The sequence below is a fragment of the Centroberyx affinis genome, unplaced genomic scaffold (genome assembly GCF_046629955.1).
Source record: "Centroberyx affinis isolate AG114_WGS23_722 - 3 ecotype Tasmania unplaced genomic scaffold, CSIRO-AGI_Caff_v1 ptg001603l_1, whole genome shotgun sequence".
In the NCBI taxonomy this organism is placed as follows: Eukaryota; Metazoa; Chordata; class Actinopteri; order Beryciformes; family Berycidae; genus Centroberyx; species Centroberyx affinis.
In genome coordinates, this window is record NW_027280048.1 from 121,704 (window position 1) to 139,212 (window position 17,509).

The 17,509-nt window shown below is 42.9% G+C and overlaps 2 protein-coding genes across 2 annotated transcripts; one reads left to right on the forward strand and one right to left on the reverse strand.

The window, feature by feature from the left end:
* Positions 1-633: 633 nt before the first annotated feature.
* On the forward strand, positions 634-3,340 carry foxh1 (forkhead box H1). Its single transcript, XM_071528049.1, has 3 exons — positions 634-1,131; positions 1,980-2,084; positions 2,372-3,340. Exons 1-3 carry the CDS (start codon positions 634-636, stop codon positions 3,338-3,340), a joined length of 1,572 nt encoding a protein of 523 aa, XP_071384150.1.
* Positions 3,341-7,381: 4,041 nt separating this feature from the next.
* On the reverse strand, positions 7,382-17,205 carry oplah (5-oxoprolinase, ATP-hydrolysing; the record flags this gene model as incomplete). The annotated part of the gene is made up of 15 exons (XM_071528047.1): positions 7,382-8,790; positions 10,654-10,751; positions 11,016-11,176; positions 11,544-11,701; positions 11,833-11,982; positions 12,727-12,861; positions 13,043-13,189; positions 13,944-14,128; positions 14,624-14,798; positions 14,958-15,059; positions 15,189-15,349; positions 15,607-15,758; positions 16,204-16,316; positions 16,565-16,703; positions 17,068-17,205. Coding segments are annotated over 15 exons (2,167 nt in total), but the record flags the coding sequence as incomplete, so codon positions are not given.
* Between the last annotated feature and the right edge of the window lie 304 nt (positions 17,206-17,509).

Consider the following 17,509-nt stretch of genomic DNA (forward strand, 5'->3'; position numbering starts at 1 on the left):
TGCTCACCAAAAATTGTTGATTGCATGAAAGCCTCAATCGAAATTCCTCTCTCATTTCTTTCTTTCTTGCGCCCCATCCCCCACATGCGTTACTTTCCCTTTAGCCTCTGTGGGTCACTTTGGTGAATTACTTTGTTTAGTAGGGCTAAATGCAAAGAATGAGGTGATGATGTTGCCCTTGTCTCTGGAACTTCTTAAATAAAAGCCACGATGAGTATGAAGCATCAGTAGTAAATTTACTCCACATTCCAAGACGCGCCTTGCGCCCACTCCTGGGTAAAAATCTTCTAAGCAATTTTTCCAAAGCAAACTCAGCATTGCTGAGTTATAAGTGGCGTGTTGATATTATCATAGGGGTTATTTACAGGTTTACAGTCTTTCTCTCTCCCCCTCTCATACACAGACCCTCCCCACCCCCCGGGGCGATCAGTCATTCTGCTCGCAGATAACGCTTCATTCTCTCCTCGATTACGCAGTGGGATTTACATGAAACTGTTAATTGTTTGCTCTTCAAATAGAGTCAGCCTGGAGCCAGCAGTCTGCCAGAAGTTAAGGACCGACTCTTTGCCCTCCCTCCCCCTCTGCGTCCTCCTGTCCGACCGTGCAGGCCGATCTTCCCCCTGGCTGATCAGCATGACAAAGCACTGGCTGGAGCAGAGCCTCTTGGCACCACCCGCTCTCTCCCACCTTGGAGCCCACCACGACCATCAACTTGACTCCGACAGAAATGCGCAGCAGAGGTATCTTCCCAGCGGTGTAGCGCGGAGCTCTCCATCCCAGCACTGGCCTCACCATCCGGCCCAGGTGTTTTCCCATCAGCCGCCCCGGTTGGAGAAGCCGGCTGCCTTCCCCGACCACCTCACCAGATCCACGGCGCATATGGATAAAGCCGTGCAACCAGACCACCGCGGACCGCCGAGGTCGTCCTACCCGACGCCTCAGCCCAGCAGAGATGCCCTGTTCAAAGAGGAATCTCATACCCGGGACTCATGGGACAGTGACCGGGAGAAGAGTGCCGGCGGTGGGAGGAAAAAGAACTATCAGCGGTACCCCAAACCACCGTACTCATACCTCGCCATGATTGCTATGGTCATCCAAGGCTCTCCAGAGAAGAAACTGACGCTATCAGAGGTAAAGTGAATGCATTTTGGGCCGGCGTTTGAGTGAATTACATTTGGGGTAAGGTAGCTATAAAGGGCGCATGGTGTGTTTTACGCACGCTGCTGCTTATGATGTTCACATGGTCATGTTAACGCACCAGTATCCGATTCAAGTAAATCTCATCTAAATTATAAGGAAACTGTAGTATTTGATCACAGCATGTTCATTTCACTTTTCTATTTTATTCTATTCTATTTAATTTATTGATAGCGGGGTGATGACAGATCGTTTTGCGGTTCATAAGGTGATACTAAACAGCAACCTCTTAGTGACACTTCAGTGACTACCGCCCATGCCATTCTTGGTTTGTTTTGATAAGACTGGACTGTAGTGAAACCAGACACTGATCTGTATCAGGCAAAGTGGGTTGATAAGATAGCTGTAGATGGTCTAAAGACACTTTTCAATTGGCCTACTGGGTATTTTCTCTCCCTTGGTTGTAGAGGAATTACCTATAGGCAACTTAAAACCTAGTAGCCTATTAGAGGTTAATTATAGAATGCCTAATGGCAGACATTTAGCTTGGTGTCTTGTGAGCAGTATTATTTTTTTATTGATACAATATGAGCAGCATGCTAACAATAAATATGTGTAGTGAACATCTAGATCTGCTGACATGTCTTAAAATGTATTCAATTATAATATACATTTTTGAACCATAATAGATCTGAGTAATGTCGGTGTGCATTTTGATGGCAGTGTACCAAAACCAAAAAACAGTTTAGACAGCCACTGCGGCTGCATTTGTATTTTCTTCTGTGACTTCATCTGACAAACTGAAAGAGCCATAGTGACTCCTATCCTTTATTTGTTTTCAGATCCTGAAGGAGATCAGTACTCTCTTCCCATTCTTCAAAGGAAACTACAAGGGTTGGCGGGATTCTGTGAGACACAACCTCTCCTCTTATGACTGCTTTGTTAAGGTTTGTGTGTTAAAACGCCTCTTTAGTCTTGTCATATCAGTCATATTAGTCTTTTAACAGAGAAGAAGTTCTCAAAATACAAGCTAATGGTCCTGTGTACCTCAGTGAATAGAGCATGGCACCATACTGTTGCAGTTGAGGTTTGTTTCTCTCTAGGGCCGCCCAATCGGTATGCATTTTTTTGTGATGACCAAGTGTGAGAAGTGTGAAACGAGGTCAGTCCTGTTTGACTTGGTTGTAGGGCCTGGCACTCATCTCACTGTTCACCCTCCTCCATCCACCTGTAGGTGCTGAAGGACCCAGGAAAGCCCCAGGGCAAAGGCAACTTCTGGGCCGTGGAGTTGAGCCGCGTGCCCCTGGAGCTCCTGAAGAGGCAGAACACGGCTGTGTCGCGCCAGGATGAGACAGTCTTCGCCCAGGATCTGGCCCCCTACATCCTGCACGGACAAACCCACAAGCCAGGCTCTGAGCCCCCCCCTGTCGCCGTCACCGCCCTCCCCCCTGTGCCCTCCAGACACCCCTCCCCACCGCAGGAGGACTTGTTCCGACCCAAGTTGGACTCATCCTTCGCCATCGACTCCCTGCTGCACAGCCTGAGGCCGGCCAGTGCTGCCGGGGAGGCAGAACTGGCTGCCAGAGACTGCTGGGGGGAGGCGGAGCACCCGAGACCCTCTCCCCCTCCACGACCCCGCTATACCTCCTCTGCCCGTAGTGCCTCAGCCAGCTCTGCCAGCCCAGCCTCCTCCTCCTCTGATGAGGACTGGAGGGGGGTGTCGCAGGCCGGGAAGCGCGTTGCTCCTGACGGCGAAGTGGGGTCGGACGGTTACGAGGACTGCAAGCCCCCGCTCCACAAATCGGCCCGGCGAGATTCCGCCGCACCTCCGTGGGAGCTGCCTACTTCCTACGCCAAATACACCCCTCCCAACGCTGTGGCCCCACCTAGCATGCGGTTTAACGGGGGTCCCCTAATGCCTCTGCATGGCGGGCTCCCCCTCTACGGCTATGGGAGCTCTCCTGTGGCGCCTGGCCACTTCTTAGGCCACGCCTATTGGCCCATCCTCCCCAGTGGTCGGGTTTCTCTCCAAGCCCCTCCCCTCATTATGGACCTGGACAACATGTTGCAGTCTGTGCCTCCCAATAAGAGTGTGTTTGATGTCCTGGTGCCAGCCAGTCAGAACTCCCACTCACACCATCCACCGCCCAGTCAGTACGCCCTGCAGAGTGGGCCTCCCCTCAACAGGTACCACCAGTACTGACTGACTCTGAATTACTGACACTCAATCACTCAAACTGAACCAAATCCTAATTCTAATATGCAAGGATACTAAACTATACTGGGAAACATGATACAGAACACAAGTTTTAGTCAAGATCCGGAATAGCTTTCTCCTGCAACTACTCCAGAGTTCAGCCTTAATCAGAACCTCCCAACTCGAGAAATATTGACTGTCTAATACGCGAAGGGATACTGAAGTACAGGGCTACTGCTACAACTGGATTCATGCTTAGTATGATTTGAAAATGCAATATGTTTTCATTTGGAAAGACAATAACATGTTTTTGTTATTTCTTTTCAATTTGTATATTTGAGTACTATATGCTTTCAAGACATTGGAGACAATCTACCTCAAACAGCTATACAAATATCTACCTCAGTCTTTGAAGGATGAATGTATTAATACAGAGTCTTTGCACTGCCAGTGTTATTTGCACTATTTTGATGTCAGCATGATTTGTTTTCTTCCAGAAATTGCTTTTGAATGTTGTCTACCTACTTTGACTGCTGAATGTTTTGTTGGATTTTTCCCCCCGGTTGTATAGTCGTACTGTGAAGACCTATAGTAATGAGCTGAACTGAAAACTGCACATACAGTACAGCCAAGGTACAGAGTGTTGGAAAAAAGATTGTGGTTGAACAGGGTATGAAATAAAATGCTGTTATTTAAAGAATTTATCCCGCCCTGCATCGTATGTAGCAATACAGAAATGGGAGGTACATAACTGGCATAATAGTTTCAGGGAAAACAACTGCTACTTTCCTTTCACAGGGTGTGTGCACACAGATCTGTGTGTACATGCTGGAGTCCATTGTATTACCTTGTGTTACTTGTGAGTTTTAGTGTGTTTGTTCAGATGGTTAAATCAAAGACAAGTTGTTTAGCCCTAACGTTTTCCTGTTTTTGTTAAGTTTCTGCAAATCTGGGCCTTATACAATCTACAGTTTTCATCATGTTGCCCTGATTTATCAACAAAATAGTGTGGTTTTTAGGATGCATTCTCATCTAGCAAATTGGCCAAGATTGGCATTTTTATTTTGCAATATATTTACTGGTGTTTTGTTGATTGACTGGTTGTCACATAAAAACCTTATTTTTTAGCTAAGAAAACAAGGTAGGTTATAGATATTTTATTCCATGAATAAATATGTATAAAGACTAATGTAGTTCTTTTCAGTAAGGACAGCATCTTTCCCCTTATTGAGTATGAAGCCCAACAACCTAATGTTGGCTAAACAGAGGAGGGGCAGTTCAAGCAGCAACACCAGGGGGTCGAGGAATCCACTGAGTATGATAGATTGTTTTACCACAGGAAATACATAAATACTTGTCTCCTGTAATTAGCTCCAAATACAGCCTCAATCAGTAGCTTAAACATGACTGCCGGAAATGCGAAGTGACACTTGGGAGTAATGCTGGAGAGGGGCTGTTTCAAGATTTGAGAAGGTTTTGTTTTATTTCTAGTCAATCTATGGCAGTACTGCATGTTTTCAAAACATTGTAGACGATCTACCTCAAACAACTGTACAACCACCAATATCTACCTCAGACTTTCAATGGAATGGAACATGTTTCCCAGGGTTTTTGCACTGCCAGTTATTTGCACTATTTTGATATGACTGAATATTTTCCAACAGAAATTGCTTTTAAATGTCTCCCTACCTCGACAGCTGAATGTTTTGTTCGATTTTCCCCCCCAGTTTTTACTGTTGTATTGTTGAAGGTTTGTACAGTGTTGAGCTGAATTGAAAACTGCACAGGGGTTACAAAGCATTGAGAGAAGGTTGTGATGCTCAACAGGGTATGTAATAAAATGCTGTTTTGTTGCTATGCTGCTCAGCGTTGTATGTGGCTATATAGAAATTGCGCAATTTCCCTTTTCATTGTGCGTATGTACATCTGTGTGTACATGTTGGACTTTATAACCTTGTGTTACTTGTGTTAGTTTTAATTTGTTTGTCCAAATGGTTATAGACAAGTTGTTCAGCCCTGACTTGTTTATGTTCTTGTATTTTTTAAGCCTTTAAATCTAGACTATACAGGTTCTGTAAAGCCCAGCCAACATCTTGTCCTGACATTACCAAAAAAATAGTGAGATTATTTTTGGTCGAAAATTGTCAGAGATTGGTGTTTTCATTTTGCAAGATATACATTGTTTTTTGCTGGCAGTTTAAAATTTCACACTTTTTCAAATGAAAACTATTTTTTTTTGAGCTAGAAAAGTGTAAATTGTGGATGTTTTATTCCATAAATGAAGACTTGTTGTTCTATAGTTCTTTTCAGTCAGGACAGCATCCATCCCCATGTTGAATATAAAGTCCAACAGCCTAATGTCAGCTAGTTCAAGCAGGGAGGCGAGGAGTCCACTGAGTTTCAAACCCACTGAGTGTGATAGATTGTTTTAGCACAGGAAATGCATAAATGCATGCCTCATTTAATTACCTCCAAATACCCTCCCAGTCACTATCTTAAACTCAAGAGGCATTGACTGTCTAATGTGCAAAGCAATACTGAATATTTGGGAGTAGCTAGGAAAGTATAATTTTTAGGCAATATTTGAAAGGGAAACTGTTATTTCTAGTAAATGTGGCAGTTCTGCATGTTTTCAAGACATGAGAGATGGACATAATCTACTTCAAACAACTGAACAACAACCAATGGCTGCCTTAGTTTTTCATTGCAATTGGACATGTATGTATCAATATAGAGAGTTTGCATTGCCCGTGTTATTTGCACACAGAAATTGATTTCCATTGTTGTTTGCTTGCCTCAACAGCTGAATGCTTTATTGGATTTATTGCATCTAGCCAGGTTAGAAAGTACTGAAAGAAGCTTGAAAAAACATTCCACGTTCTTTAGCCATAACTAAGTTTAATGGCCTCTGAATGTCTGGGTGATGATATGCTGTCCTGATGTTACCAACAAAAATGCACTTTCATTCCTTGCCAAATTAGCCAAGATGAGTTTTTCCATTTTGCAGTATATTAACTGGATTTGTATGTTGGTGGTTTATAATTGGACAGGTTTTCACATAAAAGCCTTATTCTTTGTTAAGAAAACATGGTAGATACTTTATTGAATGACTGAAGACTTTCTCTACTCCCTTGGTTGTTTTCAGTCGGCACTGTGTCCTTCCCCATGTTGAGAGTATAAATCCCTAAAGCCTAATGCGGATGATTAGCCGATGGATAAAGTGGAGGGACGGCTCCAGGCAACACCAGGGGGTGAGTTTCAAATTCTTTGAGTATGATAGATTGTTTTACACACAAACAGGAATTGTGATCCATAAATAAGGATATTGTCTTTTGATCCACAGTCCATGGCCTCTGCATTGAGGTATCGGCACACATGCGCACACCCATCCACACACACCCATCCACACACACACAAACACACACACCCAGCTGATTTACATCAACAGTCCAGCAGCCGTCAGCCTCCTGCTGCTTCTCCTGCGGTGTTCACTATCTCTTTATCAGCTGCCTACGCATGCCTGCACTCCCTCGCCCTCCTTCCTCCTCTTCCCCCTGATCATTCCTGAGGAGGAGCCATGCCCCCCTCCCCCCAACACACACACACACACACACACACACACTCCTGCTGGGTTCTATCTCAAAATCTTCAATTACTCTCAGGAATTTATATGTATATCTGGTGGCAAGGTTGTTAATAGTGTTCCAAAAATATCACAGTTTGATACAGATGATAGCAGTGGCCTCAAACAGGTTTTGATGATGACTATAGCACACTGACCTAGAGTTTAGTGTGACCTAGTGTTGACCTATGACCTTAGTGACTCAGTAATCAATAACCCATCCTGCTGTACTATTTCTGTGTCATGTGGTTTTCTGAACACATGGTGGCAGTACAGTATCAACTTGACTAGCTGGGACAAATCTGAAACTAATATGTTTGAAAGACTTGGCTATGAAAAAAAGAAAAGGATAGCCTTCTATTGTGGAAATGTGTTTTTATTTGTCTGACCTACAAAAATAACAAGGGTGCATGTATTAGTTCATCAAGTACAAACAGCAACCACACCATGAAGTGTAGTGGTTGATTTAAGTTAATCTTAAAACAGCAGACTGTTTAGATCCTTCACATTAGCAGCTGTGTCATGGCTGCATTTCTCCTGCATTATTAGACTTGGAATAATGTAAGAAAAAAAAAGAAGTACCTTGTAAGTACACCTCGAGTCAGCATGTCATTTTAGGTTTCAAGGTTTTAGTTAGCAGCATCATTGACTGCAACACACTCTGTACATCCACTGTATTGATGTACAGGTTCAAACTGCTGACTTGCACTGTCAGCCATTTTGGAGAAAATTACAGATTAAATTCCAGTATGAAAGGTTTCCTCAACCAAAATGGCTTAGGCTGCATATTTATAGGCACAAAATGTATAATTCTTACCTCTCTTTGAGGCACACATATGGGATTTCATAGTTGTCTAATCAGGGAAGAAACACATGGAATATAATGTGTCTTTATTTAAAATACCAATAACAAACTGAAAATCAGTTTAATCTTACAAATATATGTGGTGCAAAAGCACCCAGTATGTGTTAGACAACATGTGACAACTTTGGGGCCTCATTCATAAAAATAGTGTTTGCTGGAAATGTACTTTGTAATATGCATCCAAGAAAATGGGAATGTAAAGCTTCATTAATCTTTTTATAAATCAGACTTAACTTTCTATAAATCAGACTTAACTTTATTTGTATAAATCAGACTTAGCACACAAATCTCATCGATACCACATTTAGTATGGTGTGGACAGCCTTGCTAAAATATTAGATATAATTAGTATTTGGACATTTGGCCTGCAGCCTTAGTGTTATGTTTTTGGAAAAAAAAATGGTAGATGATATTTAATCATATTAAATATCAATTCATTTTCTCTACAGTTATCACCTACTAAATTACACAGGTTTGAAAAACTGCAACACAACAATAATGTTTAAAAACTGACAGAACAGGTGTAGAAATTGTCAGAAAGTTGCCAGCCTATATCTAGACTTGCAACTGTATTTTCCCTTCTGACTTTAACATGTGCATCCTGTATTTCTCACAGCTTAATGATCAAACTGATGTTAAAACTGTCTCTCTCTTCACCATTTTGAATAATCTTTCCATCTGTGTCAAAGTGCCTTAACATACCCCTCCGTCTCCCTCATCTCCCTCACACAGTCTCCTGGAGTTCCCGTTATAAACCCAGCTTCTCTCCTTCTCCCCTGGCTTGTCCTTTGACTCTCCCTTTCTGTCCTGTTACTTTCACACGCCCTCTTGTGCCATTCGGTATTCAAAGACGCTGCCTCTCTCAGGGAAAGTCTCGTTCAAGCGCCTGCGCTTGGTCTGGGGTCTCCTGTTCCCCTCCTCTTCCCCTCCATACCCCCCTCCTCCAGGGGTGTAGAGGCAGAACATGTCCTGTAGGGGGAGACACACCAAAACAGAGGGGTTTCAGGGTATGAAAAACAGCGTCGGGTAGGTTACTTTAAAAAATATATTCCATTAAAGTTACTAGTTACCTAAGGGATTACCTAAACTGTAATGTATTCTGATTACTTTCAAATTCCTTTACCATATTTCGTGTATAAAGGTACAGATAAGAAAAAGTAAAAAATTACAAAGTTTAGGAAATTTATTTCAGGTTTGCATATAAGCAGTGTTGGGGAAGCTACTTTGAAAGCATAGCTTTGCAAGCTACCAATTACTTCACACTGGAAGTAGTTGAACTACAGCAAAGCAACCCTAGAGAGAAATCTAGTTTGGTTAACTAAAGCTACTTAGAAAAAGTAGTTCAAACTACTTGAATGATCAAATTGACAATGTACATGTGATACAAAATTATAACAAAATATAATACAAAAAAGTCACATGCCAGCAAAAAATGCTACTCAACTGAGTTTATTGCAAAAAGTGCCCACTTGTTCACAGGTCATATACATAAACCAAAAAATAAAATACCCCACTATTCATGAGAAAGTGCAAGGAATGTCAGCTTTGGTTTTGTATACAATGTCCATCAGTCAGACACCTGCCTTCCAGAAACTAGAGTCCAGGTGGGGGTATTGCAGCAAGCAGGATTACTCAGTTAGCCAGGTAACTTCTAAAATAGCATGCAACTACTTCTCTGAACATTTGTTAATAAATAGCAATAATCATTTATTGCCATGTGTAACAAGTACAATGGAATGCTTACTCCCCATTCGCTCCCGCAGTATAAATTCTAAACATAGATTCTCACAATAAGTAAAAAGTAATGTACACAATTCATCAATCATCAATACTATGGCACATTTTTGCACCACCCGCCAAAAATCATTCCTTTCCTTTTATGGCCCAAAATTGTTTGTAGTTTCAGTAGTTAACTACACAAAAAACTAGAAATAACCGCCTTGCGGTTGTATGCCTCCGCCAATAAACTTTGTTTTGTCATTGCAAGGACAGTCTTTATTTATTGAACATATATAATTAATGTGATTATTAGGTCAACTTAAAGGATTTTGGTGTCTGCAAAAGTAAGTGACAGCACTTCCACCGTTTTTGTAGAATGACCCAAGATCGTTTTCTCAGCTACAGTGGTAAGCAAAACATTATGATGTCACAGTGAAGTTGACATTTGAACTTTTGGATACAAAATGTCATCACTTCATCATTTTATCCTATTAGACATTTGTGTGAAATTTTGTCATAATTAGCGTATGAATTCTTTAGTTATGGCCAAAAACGTTTATTGTGAGGTACAGTGACCTGGACCTTTGACCACCAAATTCTAATCAGTTCATCCTTGAGTCCAAGTGGACGTTTGTGCCAGATGTAATGAAATTCCCTCAAGGCGTTCCTGAGATATCGCGTTCATGAGAATGGGACGGACGTATGGATGTATGGACGGACAACCCGAAAACATAATTCCTCCGGCCACAGCTGTCGCCGGCGCAGAGGCATAAAAATTCATTTAACTACTTGAATCACTATGCAAATATGAATGTAGTTGAACTACCAGCAAGCTACTGCAAAATGTAGTTAAACTACTAGTTTAATTACATGTAGTTCACTACTCCCCAACACTGCATATAAGCACACATTTTCTTCTGTGCCACATTTTATAAAGGCGTTCAATACCTGGCTCTATTTAAATGGAAGTATTCCCAGAAATAATAATGTTTCACAAATATTTGTTATCAGAATACATTAACAAGTATTCCGTTAATGCCCAACCCTGATAAACACACATGCACACAGGCATGCCAACACACACACACACACACACACACACTGCAGTCTTACCCCTGGCTGGAGACTGATGGAGGTCTTGGCTCCCAGGTTGAGCACTCTGCCGTCGGCTCTGTGGAGCTGGTTCAGCCCTGCTGCTCCACTCTCACCCCCTGACCCACAAGAAGAGGAGGAGAGGGAGAAGAATGAGTTCACAAAATGAAAGAAATAAACTTTACAGTAGGATGAAGGAAAGGAAGAGGCCACTAGAATGCTAAAATGCTATCATGTCACAACCCAATAATCAACCTGGCCTGATTTAATATAGAAAAAAAAAAAAAACATTAAAATGTTATATGGGCTTTCACTTGTGTCACTTTGCATGGGCAATTAAAGCAGACTATTTTTGTGGGTAAGGTCAAAGGCTGAGAGGTTACCCATGAGGCCGTAGGGGCGGGTAGCGCGCCTCTCTGTCAGTACGGACAGAACCACCTTGTTCCTGAACAGAAGTTTCCGGATCACACCGTCTCCACCGCAGTATTTCCCTGCTCCTCCTGAGCCGGGCCGCAGACAGAACTGCTCCAGAATCACTGGATACCTGAGGCAGCAGAAACAAACAAATCAATTCAGTGGATGGTCAAATGTTTTATCCTCTGATAAGTCATGGTTGTATTTGCTTTGCTATGCATTACAGTAGATAAATGCAATCTTTGAGAATATAAAAAATAAATGCCTTGTTGTGTCTTTTATGTTCTATGTTTTATTTTACTTTATGTATTTATTTTTTAACCACTTGAATTGGTTTCCCTATTTTTATCTCCTTTTTATATCCTACTCTTAGCTATATATTATTATTAGTAGTAGTAGTATTATCATTATTATTATAGGACAGAATATTTTTAGACTTTAAAATGATCATCTTTCTTATGTTTAATTAGTTCCTAAGTAATGAACACTTGCCCCACCTCTTCTCCAGGATCTCTGGGTCAGTGATGCGCGTGTTGGTCATGTGACTGTGAACTCCACTCCGCCCATTCCAGCCTGGCCCCGCCCCAGCTCCCCCGGCAACCGTCTCATAGTAACCGCTCCTCTCACTGCCAAACGAAATGTTGTTCATGCAGCCCTGATGCAGAGAGGAGTGACAAAAACTAACTGGTCAACACAGAGAAAACTCTGTCCGGAGATTCAAAAAACACTAATTGAGGAAGCTTTTTTTTTTGCATATTTTCTATATGCAAGTACAGTTGTTCTCACCTGCGATGCAGCGCACACCTCGAATGCCCGAAAGATGACGTCAACCACTCTCTGGGATGTGAGCACATTCCCTCCCACCACTGCTGCATTCTGGGAAGGCTGGAGGATCGAGCCAGAGGGGATGATGACTTTGATTGGGGTGAGACAGCCCTGGATATGAAGAGAGGAAACGGCTGAATTGTACAAACAGAATGATATGAACAGTGTTTGAATGTCGATGAGTTTCAATGCATATACAATGTAGTGTTCAAAGTTTTTAAAGATAGTATATGTTGTGGCATTAGTAAAAACAGACTACAAAAATGCCAAAACTAGAGTAGAAATTTTGAAAAAGCTTTGATTGTTATATTGCTGATGCTTTTCAACCTGATCTGTTTCATTAGGACATACAGTTAAAGACATAAAGTTGAAAAGTGTAATGGTGGTAAGTCACTGTGATAAAGGGTTTTGAAATTGTTCTGCACAAAAAGGACTCAACTCAACTTAACTATGGAACTACAGCATGTCTATCCATTTGAATGCATCTCACGTGAAGATGACTGTATTTCCACGTAACGCAATTTCATTTATCAAACTAAAGTCAATCAAAATCCCACTATTCTCCAAGTCTACTGGTTTTTCTTTCAAATGATCTACAGTTCTGGGATTAGCACATTTTAATGGGAATCAACTTGCAAACCTTAGCTCTAAACTACTGAGTTACTACTGCTGTACCTGAGAAAAAAAATCACTAATTCTGTTGTGCAGGTATAAAATGCATCTGAATTTGATTTTGACCGTAAGTTTTACAGGTATGAGTTTCCTGACAGCATCTTGACACCTGCCAAAAAAAGATACTCAAACCTTGAAAGTGACTTAAAACTCATCCAGGACTCCTAGAAAGTACCATATTACCTGATTGAGAGGGATGTCCTGTCCCACCATGCAGCGCAGGCAGTAGATGAGGGCAGAGAGGGTGATGGCCCGCGGAGCGTTACAGTTCCCCCACACCTCCGTCCCCGTCCCCGTGAAGTCAAACACTGCACTGCCCTGTAGTGATGGACGGCATGACAGGAGAGGGAGAGGGAAGAATATAGTATTTATGTCCTGGGTTTCAAGAAACGAAACGAGACGAACAATACAGAACTAAAGAACTGCCATGTTTTAGGGTAAGACGGGACATTGGTCAAACAAATTTTAGGATCATCATGAGTTCATTATCCCTGCCCACCTCTTCCTCATTGATCTGGACCCGCAATCTGATTGGCGTCCCGTCATCCATGAAATCCTCCGACTCCACCTCCAAGGAGCCGGTCTGTTGCCGTCGACGACGTGCAAAATCTTTCAACATGTCTCTCACTGCCAGCTCCGCATTACTCTGAAACAACACACACAAACACGCAGGTCACACACAGGTTATGCTAGCACTGCACAAAGGCATGCACACATGTACACACACACATTTGTCACATTATGCACACCTGCCAGTAGTACATGTGGAATGCAACACCAGACCACTAATGTGATAAACTCTAGGAATACACAGACAATATGACAAGGACACTAAAACATCTGAGTGTTGACCTGTCTAGATTCTAGGTCTAGACAGTTTGCTGTACATTTAAAAAAAAAAGGAAAAAAAGAAAGTAAACTTTTATAAGTCTCCAATCTGAACATTCCCAGTGCCAAAAATTGAATGAAATCCTGAGCTGGATCTCCACAATTGTTAGGGGTATCGCCTTACTTTTTAACAAGTTTGACAACTCAGAGTACTTTTTTGTGGTAGCTAGTAAATGAATGTCTTCGTTTTCAATGCTTGTAATCTGTTAAAATTAGAATGTGTTTTGTTTTACGCAAATGTAAAAAATGAAAATTAGAAAAAAGTGAAAATTCTGTGGGATCTTGAGAAGACATGCAGCTATAATTGAAAAAACAGTCTCTATTCAGTCAGCTTGATATAAATGAGATTGGCTTAAAACTTTGATGGCAGCACAAGTCATATTGCTACGGCTGATGTTGTTGAAGTGGGTAATGCAAAGTTACTTCTAATAAAGTACTAGAAGTCCTGTAACATAACTAGTTACAGTACTAGACACACATTATTTCCACAGGCTGACCTACACCTCTCTCACCTGAATGTAGCCCATGTAGGCCTGGACCACTGCCAGACTGTAACTGTCAATCAACTCCCCCACCAGCTGGCTGCCTCTCTGATTGGCTGCCACCTGAGCCCGTAGATCTGACAGGTTGTCATGGAGATTACGAGTCCCAGAGCAGTCTGGGTACTGGGCCGGAGCCATGAGGGCTTCAGTTACAGCTGATATGGAGACGGAGGGGGGGAGGGAGGGTGTAAAAGAGAAAGAAACAGGAAAGAGTGATGAGAGGGTTGAAAGTGACGTGAGTATTAAATGAAGACAGACCGAAAAAGAGCAGTGCATGCTCACTGATTCAAAATAGAGTCACGGTGATTCTAATGCAGTGTTTTTGTGAACATTCCTCAAAAGCCACAAATTCCAGGGATTTACAGAATCCACTGCAACCCTGGTTTGTCTGGTTTGTCTGGACTCTGTTAAGTCCGCTGAGGAAAGTCCCTCTGCTCATCTATACACTCCTTCCCAGACAACTGATAGGAAAAATACAATGCAAGGAGTCTCAATCTCGACTTGTTGACAAGATACAGCATTGTTTTATCTCTACTCCCTTGACTCTCTCACATTCATTCCTCCCTCTCCGTTTTTATGGTCACTCTCATATTCTATCCTTTTTCTCTCCCTCCTTTCCTTTCCTCTTTCCTCCTCTCTTCCTCTCTTACCCTCTTCCTGGAAGACGCCGCCAGTGACCAGTTTAAAGGAAGTGAAGACGGCCCCCTCCTGCTGGAGGGAGGTGGAGTGGGGCGGCATGGAGCCCGGAGTGACGCCCCCGATGTCGGCGTGGTGCCCCCTGCTGGCCACGAAGAACACGGGACCGCTCACCCCTTTCCTGAACACCTGGAGAGGAGTGAGGAGGGAGAAGGGAGTGAGGATGAGATATGAGGAGAGGAGAGGAGAGGAGAGGAGAGGAGAGGAGAGGAGAGGAGAGGAGAGGAGAGGAGAGGAGAGGAGAGGAGAGGAGAGGAGAGGAGAGGAGAGTGGCTGGTAGCCTCTGACCGGTGTGATGACAGTGAGGTCGGGAAGGTGGCTGCCCCCGGCACATGGGTGGTTACTCAGAATCACATCCCCTTCTTTCAGATTCTTCCCCAGTGATCTGATCTGCACCGAGAGGAGGAGGGGAGAGAACCAAGAACTGAGGTTAGGCGGCATAATTTCTTTCATCCTGTCAGAAACTGGTGTTACTTCTCCTGTGCTTGCGTTTCAGTAGCATGTGTGCGCAGTCCTTACCTGGTACTGGACAGTCTCTTGCATGGCCCCCAGGTGGACCGGGATGTGGGGCGCGTTGGACACCAGTCCCCCGTCCGGCCCGAACACGGCGCAGGAAAAGTCCAGACGCTCCTTGATGTTGGTGGAGATGGAGGTTCTTTGGAGAACCCGGCCCATCTGCTCTGTAGAGGGGGAGAGATGGTGCAGAACTGAGCATGCTAATAAAACAAACTGTAATAATAATAATACCTGCATTTATAAAGCACACATTGAACCGCTGCTTCCTTCCCATCACTCCCTCCCTCTTCCCCTCCCATTCCATACCTCCTCCCTCCTTCACTCTCTCCCTCTCCGCCATCCCCTTCGTTACTCCCTTCCATTCCTCCCTCACCCTCTCCTTTCCATCCCACCCCTCTGTGGTTGTTGTGGAGCTGCTGACCTGCTATGCTCATGAAGCGGTGGGAGAAGATGGAGAGCTGCACGGTGTTGAGCTCGGTGCCCAGGGCGCAGTGAGGGTCCGAGCCCACAGTCATGCACACATCGCCCCCTTCTGTCAGACGGGCCTCGCAGCACGGCTCTACCAGGATGGTGCTGATGGAGGAAATAAGAGTAGATCCAAGGATATAAACAAGCATTGAGGTACAGACACACATTCACAGGGTAAATACATGTAAAACTATATACATTAAGACCTTTTTAATGCCGATTTAAATAAAAGCAAGACCAATTTCAGCCCTAAAAAAGCCTGAATAGTAATAGTAGTATGGAATTTAATCATCTTTAAGAGATTTTTTAAGGTCCTGAATTTAGATAATCCAATTTAAAACATTTAATATGTTTTAAGGAAATGCAGACACTTTGAACACAGAACTAGAGTCATTATAAAAAAAACCAATCAAAGGTGTCATTCATTTTGATGATTTTCATACTAGACCCATATTGTTTGCTCTGTGATATACTGTATGTATTGTAATCATAGCTGTTCACTTCAGAGCTTATTTAGTGGCATGTATGACAGTAAGTGGGAAACGCCTACCTGTTCTTGTCGATGATGATGGCTGGTCCCTGGATGCCGTGACCACATGGCAGCTCCTCCCACAGATACACACTGGTGTCCAGGTAACCATCCTCAAAGTAACACTTGGTCATCTACAGTACAGGGAAGAGCAGAGAGGACACACAGCATGATATCATACACATAATAGCAACTGACTGTTTTTAGCCTTACCTTCAAGTGAACCAACAAATTCTGGCTTTCTTTTTTAATCTATTTTGTCTTTTAGCCAAATCTGTTACAACCAGGCCTTGTGAAGACGTATTCAAATCTAAATGCGTATGTGTGAATGTGTGTGTGTGTGTGTGTGTGTGTGTGTGTGCGTGTGTGACAGTTTGTGTACCGTGACGGGTTTGGCCTGTCCGTGCCCCATCTTGGCTTTACAGACTGATTTGATGCCAGATTTCCCAGAGCCTCTCACTCTGATGTCATCTACCATGATGGGTCTGTCTGGGATGGTGAAGCCAAACTCCTTCAGATAGCTAGAGAGAGAGAGAGAGAGAGAGAACAGAGGAGAGGTTGTGATGAAAGAGGAGGGAGAAATGTATCGTGAGAAAGGTAGAGGGAACATAGGAGAACATGAGCAGTGTAAATAAATGTGAATCTCAAACTTTACTAGCTGGGAAGCTTATGTAACATCATCTCCTATGGAAAACACTGACCTGATGACACATTAACTTGATGGTATGTTTGCTTATACAGTATAAACAGAAGGTGCATAGGAGACAAAGTGTAAGGGGCGACAGCTTATACACTTGAACGCATCAGTGAACGGATCAGTCACATCATCAATGCATGAATAAACCAACAAACTAATAAACAAATGAGTAAACAAATAGAGCTAACCGTTTGGTGAAGGCACTGCGGAAGTCGCCAGCTTGACAGGACTGGGCGTTGCCGGGGTAACCGGCAGCGGTAACCATGAGAGCGCAGTCAGTGCCTTCATAACGCAGGTGGAGGAAAACCTCAGTGGTGATCTGACCGCTGAGAGGAGGAGGAGAAGAACAAGACTGCTTTAGTCTGGTGTGTTTTGCTATCGTCAGTGTCTTGTAGAAAGTTTATGTTTGTTGTTGGTTGTACATTAATTATCAGAAATGCATGGAAGCCTTCCTGAAAAGTTGACACTTTACAGTAGAGATGTGAGGTTTTATCAGGGAACTAAAGTTGTGGGAAGAGAGTGTGTGTTTGTTGAGTCTTTACTCTGTTCTGTGTTTATAGTAGGGTTTGACTGATATGGGTTTTTGAAGGCTGATACAGATATTTTTTAGTCTGAAGTTGTCAATTATAT

Excerpts from the sequence above, each read along its gene's own strand:
- foxh1 (XM_071528049.1), top strand. The coding sequence starts at position 634 with ATGACAAAGCACTGGCTGGAGCAGAGCCTCTTGGCACCACCCGCTCTC. Across the intron at positions 1,132-1,979 it reads AGAAACTGACGCTATCAGAG|ATCCTGAAGGAGATCAGTAC; the intron begins GTAAAGTGAATG and ends ATTTGTTTTCAG. Across the intron at positions 2,085-2,371 it reads CTTATGACTGCTTTGTTAAG|GTGCTGAAGGACCCAGGAAA; the intron begins GTTTGTGTGTTA and ends ATCCACCTGTAG.